Source organism: Diorhabda carinulata, chromosome 1, assembly GCF_026250575.1.
Source record: "Diorhabda carinulata isolate Delta chromosome 1, icDioCari1.1, whole genome shotgun sequence".
NCBI lineage: Eukaryota > Metazoa > Arthropoda > Insecta > Coleoptera > Chrysomelidae > Diorhabda > Diorhabda carinulata.
In genome coordinates, this window is record NC_079460.1 from 29496865 (window position 1) to 29506612 (window position 9748).

The 9748-nt window shown below is 32.2% G+C and overlaps 1 protein-coding gene across 1 annotated transcript in view; it reads right to left on the reverse strand.

Moving 5' to 3' along the window:
* The window catches only part of LOC130890665 (lachesin), a 397611-nt gene extending 388201 nt beyond the window's left edge, over positions 1–9410 (reverse strand). The window contains exon 1 of the mRNA XM_057794881.1: positions 9130–9410. Coding sequence (XP_057650864.1) covers positions 9130–9202 — 73 coding nt within the window. The 5' untranslated portion in view covers positions 9203–9410. The remainder of the gene's footprint in view (positions 1–9129) is intronic.
* Positions 9411–9748: the final 338 nt, after the last annotated feature.

The window sequence follows — 9748 nt, forward strand, 5'->3', positions numbered from 1 at the left end:
TCCATTCCATTTCAAACTTCAAGGATAATAAGTTGTTCCCAATGCGTTATTACATTTGACATTATGAATTATTACAATACAAGGACATTACTATTACTTAATTTAATACTCCATTTCCATATTTCATCAAAATAAAATGCTGAAGAATTATTTCGACTTGATAATATAGAATAAAATAGGATAACGTGTTTCAAAAATTGTTGGATTCAGTTTTCTTCTAGTTTCAATATTAGTTTTTGTTGTTTCCAGTTGTGTTGGAATCGATATTTATTGAACCATGAAGTATTACTATTCTCAGCGTTAGAAGCATAAACTTCACTTGTACTGCTGTCAACAATTGGCATAGTAATTTGATAAAAAATTCATCTGGCTGGAATTAAATGTATCCGTGAATGGGAGGATTATCAACTGGAAGGACACATACGCATGCTTCAAACACAAGCAGCTATCAGCCATTTGTTGGCATAAAAGCTTCTGTTATCATTGCAGTGACTTTTGCTTCTGTCTATAAAAATATAATTGACTTGACAAAAGCCTTTGACAGATTTAGATTAAAAGACGTGGTTCACCTTTTATACAATAGACAAATACCGTTAGACATTATCAAAACAATCGAAGACATATATAAGGACAACAAAATACAGGCCAGCATAGACGGACAACTTACAGAGGAAATAAACATAGGCACGGGTATAAGACAGGGAGATTCCTTAAGCCCACTACTTTTTAATCTCATAATGGATGAAATGATAAAGGTAGTGAAAAGGAGGAAAGGTTATAAGATGGAAAATAGAGAAATAAAAATTCTCTGCTATGCAGATGATGCTATCCTCATAGCAGAAAGTGAAAACGACCTACAAAGATTGGTCCACAAGTTTAACATAGTAGCAAAGAAGCTGAACATAGTAATTTCATGCCAAAAAACAAAAACACTGGTCATCAGCAAAAAACCGATTAGATGTAAGATAGAAATTGACGGTACCAGCATTGAACAGATTATGGGAACCAACTACTTAGGTATCATACTATCAAGCTATGGAGACGCAGAATCAGAAGTAAAAAAACAAATACAGGAAGCCAATAGAGCAGCAGAAAGCTTCAATAATACAATATGGAGAAACAAACATATAAGATGGGAAACTAAGACTAGAATTTATGAAGTTGTTATAAGACCAATAATGAACGAAAAATGCTGGAAAGAGCTGAAATGAGAATACTGAGGAGAATCACGAAGAACACACTGAGAGATCGAGTAAGTAGCGACTACATTAGAACAACATGTAATGTGGAGAAGATTAACGAGTGATTATTGAACAGAAAAAAAGAATGGAACAACCATATAAGTAAAATGACAGATGATAGAGTAGTAAAGATCGCAAGAGACAAATCGCCGGCCGGGAGGGGAAGTGTCGGTCGAGCCCGGAAAAGATGGAGCGATAATATAACTTAAACGCACAATAAAAGAAAGAAACAGAAAGAATTGCCTATAGAAAAGATAGAAGAAGAAGGTTATTTCATCTAGTCTCTTCATCCCCGTTATTTTTCTTAGTATTGATACTTCAATTTGTTGGTTAGCACCCAAGATTCGCAACCACAGACCAGCATAGTAGTAGTAGTACTGATTGGTAGATTGTTGTTTTTGAACGTTTTGTTATCTCCTTTTTGTTGAAAAATACTCTTTACAGACCACATATGTAAATATTGTCTAATTTACCCTACCTCTTCGTCAATTCTTTCATCTGGTCTTACCATTGTTTCTAAATACTTAAGGTTGTTAACGCAGTACTTTCCAGTTCTTGTATTTACACAATTAAATCTTCTAGTTTGTTTGATATTATAACTATCTTTTGTTTGTTCATTTGTAGTCCGTGTTGTTTGATTTCATTACATCACTTTTGTATTCTATTTTGAAGATTATTATGTGTTAGCGATATAAATAAAAAGAGTAATAAAATGTTATGACTCGTGGTTTTTCACTCATGAACCTGAGCCGAAAAAAAAGCTCGAATGAGTAAATTATAGGAGTGGTGTTTTCTTCCAAATTTTCGAAATTTTGTACCTTCAATAAGAAAAAAACGACCCTCTGTAAAGATGTTTTAGCAGAGTTCAGAATACCAGTGTATAGACTATACTCCTTATTCACCGCATCTTCCCACTTGCGATTTCCATATATATTAAAATATGACACTTACATTGAAAGGAACCAGGAAAGGAAAGGAACATTCGAGTCAACAGCTTTGAAAAAAAACGGCACAGATCATGGAGGAGCTGACATAAGGAAACAATGAATGAGTTATAGAGATATACATGTAACAGAAACGTTGCAGATATAGCAGATACACTAACTATCTAAATAGCACTAATTTCAATGCATTATACACAAACCCCTTACGTTCTCGCCATATTTTGAAAAGTCATTTATTTTTAATTTCCCTAATGTGAATATATTCCGAACAGGCTATTTCAAATATTAATTTTTATTCCACTAAGAACACAATGAGCCGTAAAAGTACCATCTTTGCCAGAAATCAGACTCATTATAAAGGTGAATCATACATACTTCTACCTTATGTAGAGTCCCTTGGGAAGGATATCATGTGGTTACTAAAAAGTGTCAAAACCTTTTCTTTATTAATTTACAGGGTGATTTGTGAAATTGACCACAAATATCAATTGGCTATTGTGCTTACACAGCTCATTTGATTTTTTTTAAATTATACTGGTATTACCTCAGCTTAGAAAATCCAGAATCAGCTTTGGAAAATCAACTTAAGGATTCGTATTGAGTATTGTACTCTGTATAATATTTTTTTAAATGCAATAAGTGATTATCAAAATACATGAATAATCAATGAAAACGACATATGTCATAAAGTTTTTGTATTTGTATTAAACTTTTTGAACAGAACAACCATAATGACGTATCACATAATAAGGTATTAATTTGAACAAATTTTATGAATATCGAGTATTTTAATTGAAAGGGATTTGTTAATGTGATAATAATACTACATAAGGTACAAGTATGTAAAGTTCCTCATGACTCACCCTGTCCTTATTACACCAGCTGGAAATAAATTATTGATCTAGATTTTTGCTAATCGAGAATGAAAGGATAACATTAATTTTATTAATTCATAGTGAAAAAAAAACTGATAATGTGTTTGGCGATCCCGTAGCTGAGTACTCTTCACGTCTACATATGAACAATAGAAGATTGTTTATCACTTCTTGTGACGCCTCATTACAAGCAAATTTTGGATCAACTGCGCCAGAGTTTTTGGAAAAAAATACAAAATATCCTCCGAATCATATCTCACATATGTTCGATCTAGGATTTAAATCTGTAAAAATCTTGGAGAAACTCCATAGTCAACGTGAAATTATGGATTAACATTGTTTTGCTGAGAAATGACTGTTTTGTATAAATCATCGATATATCGCCCAGTTGTTATATGGATTCAAATAAATACAAAATCGACTACCATCCACAATAGACCTCCAAATCATTACTCATTGTGTACTTACCTTTAAAGAGCAAACTCATTTCACGTCGCTCTCCACTAGGAAAAACTAATCGTGAACATTATAAAAAGGCACTAATGTGTTTCTATGTCTACGCATCGAAACAAGCCTATTTTCCTAGACAGTGATCACCACTTTGGTGAGTAGTAACAAAATGAAGCAATGAAAACTTTATTCATTATACTTTCACAATATTTATGAAAACTTCTAGCTACAAAATTTATCGGAGTATGATGAGATTGTTTTTTTTTGCTTTGTAAAAAACATTACCTATGAGTATTCTATCGTAAAATTTAAATCGTACTTCACTGTAGAAATTTTTGAAAATAATAAAACTATATATAATATCGTCTAATAAACATCGAATTGATACCGATCAAGTGAAGCGACCAAAAAAAATAAAAACGTTAGAATTATTTTATTTACAAGATTTGATAAATAGTCCGGGCGTTCCCAAAAATGTGCAAAAATATTTGCAAACGAAGATCTTGGCGGGCCTATAACAGTCTTTGTCATCTACTGACCACCAACATAAACAATTAAGAGTGACCAGTTTTTACAATTATACAAAACTCTCGGAGATAGTTGCATTGTTGAAGGTGATTACAATGCGAAGCACACTCAGTGAGCCTCAAGTCTTACAACACCTAGAGGAAGAGAACTTCTCACAACTATACAATCTAATAACTATCAGCACTTGTCTGCAGCAGAGCCTACATATTGGCCAATAAACAAAAATAAAATCCCAGACATGGTTGACTTCTGTATGAATAAAAATATATACAGTAAATACTTTAAAGCCGAATCATGTCATGATCTATCGTCAGACCACTTTCCGCTTATAGTACAAGACTTCCAAAAAACCTTTACTATACAGTAATGCTACCAAATGAAATACTGAAGACCTGTTATCCCTCGAAGTACAGCTAAAAACTGAAATTGACATAAGTGAGCACTTAAATGAAGTCATATATGAGGCAACGTCGTGGGCAACTGCTGAACAAGTCATTATAAGAAATGACCTATCAGCCGTAGTTTGAGAAAAAATCTCTAAAAAGTGGAAGTGTAGACTAACTAGAGAACTGAAAGAGCTACTTAGAAATGTGAACAATTCGGAATTTCGGAAATACCTAGAGAAACTGAGTCCAAATGAAATAAATAAGGAATCTTTATGGAGAGCTACTAAAAAACTTAACAAGCCCATGAAATCAAACCCGCCTGTTCGACACCCCTATCGAGATTGAGCACGATTAAATGCATAGAAAGCTACACTAAATGCAAACCACGCACTAAAATCCCGAAGCCCGCCAATAGGTCCCCTATAATTTCAAGGTCCAGGCAACGAGCTCTCCAGTATATTCCAGTATATTCGTGTCAACAGTGTTCTTGATGCTAAGCATATGGTAATGATTCAAACTATTATGAACAAAATATTTTCATCATAATTTCATTTTCCATTAGGGGCCGAAATAAATGTATATGTTTCTAAATGTTCTTGATTTAAGCTTTCTTCTCTCTCAAAATTAGTTTTTTTTAATAATTTTTAAAAGATAGATAAATTATGAGTTTTTTTAAGTCTTTATCAAAATATGATATTGAAACTGACAATTTGCTTATTAATATTGATCTATAGATCACCTTCATCATGAATATCAAAATAAGGATAAAATCAATTTTTCCTTGGTTTCCCCATCCCAAATATATTAAATTTATTAGAATTTACAAAATAGAGCTATAAATTTTACTTAAATTATTTAGATCTTATTTATCATTTATAGCTTTTTCCTTCTTATGAATGTGAACCATTTCTAAAAATTCTCTTCATCGTGTATTAGATTCTGTTTATGAATGTTTATAATTGAATTTACGTTTTTTTGATATTTCATGGTTCGTTAATGCAGTTCAATTTTTTTATCGTATTGATGACCTCTTACTCTATTTTCTATGTTTGCCCTTTGTACACAGCGTCCCAATTAGTACAAGGCATTTGATATATAATATTACTTCTTTTGTTTTTTGGTGTTTCAGACTTATACTAATATCATATTTATTGAAATAATTCGATAATTGTTGGGAAAGCCCTTGTACATGTGGTAAGGAATAATGTTTTGTGTTTTGATATTTCGTTTCTCTGTTTTGTTTTTAAATTGATTGTAGTATCTGTTTATCCTTTTCTCGAATGCTATTTATCATTTTTTCCGGATAATTATTTTCTTTCATTGCAGTTTTTGCTTTTTGAATAGCTAAGCATCTAAATTCAGGATCTGATACTTGGATAAATCTATCAGCCAAACTTATTATCACTGATCTTTTTTGTGACATAGATGACACGAATGGAAGTTTAAATATCTTGAGGACCAAGTTGGTTTCATATACCATTCTGTTCTTATGTTATTGTTGATTTTATATAATGTGACATCAAGAAAATTGATTCTATTATTTTCCTCAACCTCGATTGTGAATTGAAATTTTTCATGATAAGAATTGAATTTTTTACTTATGTTTTCAATTTGATTCTTTGGTACAGCAGTAATGCAATCATCTACATATCGGAAAAAGAATTAAATATTCATATCAAGTTTGCTTAGAACTGTTTCCTGAAGATCTTCCATTACCAATTGTGCTATAACACTTGAAATGGAAGCTATGGGAGTAGACACTAATTGCTAGAAATATACAACGGCAATCTCGTGCGCCTTCGCCATATTTTAAATGTTATTTAATATTTGGGTTCCATTTTGAAGGAACAAAATCTCCGAAATTATATTTCAGAAATACTCCACTGCTCCACATATCAATATTGAATTAGATCTTAAAGTCCTTGTTCAATAACTGCTGTAAAATAAACATACAATCTTGTCGAATTGAACATAACCTACACAAAATATAAAGAATTGGGAAAAATAATTCCAGAAAATTGGAGGTTAATATTTGTAAATATTATGTCGGTATTCCACAAGTTTGAAAAAGTTATTCAGTGTAATACCAGCAGATGATTTATGAATATCTATTTTTTAAATTTTTTTATAATACTGTTTGCGAAGGTTTTTTGAACGGGTAATTAGTTTCTCTCACACAAAACATCTAAGACCTATTTACTTCCTTCCACGCCTTACTTTCTATGAAATCATGGAAAGACAATGAACAAAACTTTTACAATAACAAGCTTCATTATTTTAATTAGCTTTCTGGGACGTTTGTCGTTTTTTTATCAATTATTACACTTAAAATTGGTTAACTGATTCTGCTAAGCCAAATAAATCGTATGAAAAAGTTATTTGCAAAAACCAACTCTCAAATTTAACGGATATGAGTTAGCTTTTTCGTTACTTTTTTTCTGATGCCGGGCATTGGAATATTCTTTTCATATATATTTTTTTCTCAACTACAGTTTCTATTATTTCACTCACTGTTTATTCCTATTAGAGAGTACAATTTGTTGTATCATTTTACCACAATCCCACTACGAAAACGCTCATAATCTAGTTGGAAAAGATTTCATTCCAATTGTCTTAATTTTAGGTATGTTTTCGGTTTTATTCATAATTTTTGAAAGACAGATAAAAATTTGACTATGCAATCACTATCAGTCTTTATCAAAATATGATTGATACTTACAATCTACGTATTTATATTAATCAATATCAACATCATGAATATCAAAATATACAGACCACAAAAATTAGCGTTGGTATTTTACGATATTTTTAATACTTAATTTTAGTTCTTTCGGACAATCTGTAGATGTATCAACTCAATAGATATTTCTGGTTTCTTATCATAGGCAAAAAACAATCACAACTTCTTACAAGTTTTTTTAGAAGCAAAAATGCTCGAATAAATCATTTCTGTCTAAGAGAATGCATTGAGATCGAGAACATTCTAAGCAAATTGTGTTAATGTACAGTGAAAATTTGAATTTATTTTGTTAATAATAGAGGTGCCTCAAGGTTTAACAAGACATGTGACGAATGAAGAAGCCGCTAGAATCATCGCTCTCATACAAGATGGCCGCAGTCAAAGATACGTCTGTCGCTGGGGTAATTGAAGTTCAACAAAGCACCATATCCAGAGTTGTTATTCGCTACCAAGAAATAGGGCAGCTAACCAGAAGACACGGACAAGGCCGCGGAAGGGTAACTTCGGTAGTAGATGATCGTTATTTGAGGTTAACGGCGTTAAGAATTAGGCATACCTCGCGCTCGAAAGCTGCAAACAGATCTGTTGGCTGCTTATAATGCCCAAATAAGCCTACAATCAGTTCGAAATAGGCTGAGAGAAGAATGTATACGGACGATCAGGTTAATTTTCGTCAAACTGAAAGCTTTGATGTGAATGATGGAAGACTAAATGCTGACAGGTACATAACCAATATCTTAGACCCCCATGTAGTGCCCTATATGCCTCATATCGGTGACAACTGTGTGCTAATGCACGATAATGCTCGTCCACACGCTGCTAGAGTGGTTCGGCAGTACTTAGAAGAGGTCGAGGTACCCACCCTGAATTGGCTTGCGCGTAGCCAGGACCTTAATCCAATAGAGCATGACTGGGACCATCTAGGATGGCAAATTCAGCAACATTCGGCACCAATAAGAACACTAGATGCTCTTCAAAATGTTCTTTTTAACTTCTGGGAAAACATGCCGCAAGGATACGTCCAGAACCTGTTTAGAAGCTTTCTAAGACGAATAGAAACTGTAATTAGAGCGAGGGGCGGCAACACACACTATTAGAAATCCATTGGCTAGTTTTAGTTTAAGCACCGTTCATTTTTTGGTATAGACGTTTTGTATAATTTTTTTGATATTTTCTATGTTTTGGTAAATCAAATTTTTTGTCCTCTGTAGAATAGCGATAATTTTTGTGGGGTGTATAGAAATAAAATTAAAATAAAAATCTGTTTCAATAGGAAAAATTAATTTTTTCCTTAGTTTTCACATCTCAAAAATATGTAGCAGCCATTAGTCAAATTATTTGTGGTTGTATTAAAATTTACAAAATAAAGCTGTAAATGTTAATTAAATTATTCAGGTCTTTTTTATCATTTATAGCTTTTCACTGATTGTGACGTTATCTATATTGGGCAGGCATCTCTGTATTTAGAAAATAGACTGAAAAGTCATCAATACCATAAAAAAATAAAACTGCATTAAAGAACCACGAAATATCAAAAAAACCATAAACACGAAACGTCAAATTTACTCTTCCAAAAATTATTGAAAAAACTAATTTTAAAACAGAAGTGACCTAAAATCAAGAACATTTAGATGCAATGAAATATATATATATATATATATATATATATATATATATATATATATATATTCATTCTAGTAAATACCATTCTATTCATGGAAATTTAATGGAGAAAATTCTCATAAGAAGTCGGATGAACCGTTTGCAATAAATTATTCATAGCACTATATTGATCAAATGGTGCAATTTTTATGTAATATTTCACAATAAAAACTTTCCATATATAACAAAAAAACAGTTGCTATTGTATCTGAAATTTGTGTATCCGAAAATAAATTATTGTGCTAAGGCCCCGTTCTCTGTCTCTCAGTTCATATACAGGGCAAAAATAATAATGATGCTTACCTTGGTTAATAATGGTAACAATGTAGATCATACCGATAGTTAAACAACGATTATGTTGCTTTCTCTTTGCCATTTTAACACTTAAAATTTCCACTAGTCACTTTAATATTTCACTTAGTCATAGATTTCACTCTAGCGTGTTGCGAAACGAAGCACGTGCTCAACTATTCCGGTAAGTACGAGCTTAAGAGCCAAAACGATGCGAACTCTCACTAACGATGACGGCAAGTTTACAACTGACGGGTCAATCTGCAACTGTACGGTAACCCTAATATGAAACTGAACGCGAGACACTTTTGGAGCTTGCGTTGCGCTCACTGCTTGCCGCTTATCTCATGCCACTTGTTTTTCATGCTAGACCACAAACTTTTAACGCTACCGTCAATCGCTAATCATTAATCTTAACTTATTTGTTTATGACACTGAACTTGTCTTGTCACTTTTAACTTTATTTTTCGTCATTACGCATTTTGATTTCATCAATTTCAGGCTGTCATGACGAAATAACTAATTATTTAATTAGTAGTTTTATCTAAGTGTATATGTGAAAATATTGATTTATTTATATTTTACTGGTCGTCCAATGGTTATATTTATCTGATTCTCTCTTGAAAAAAAT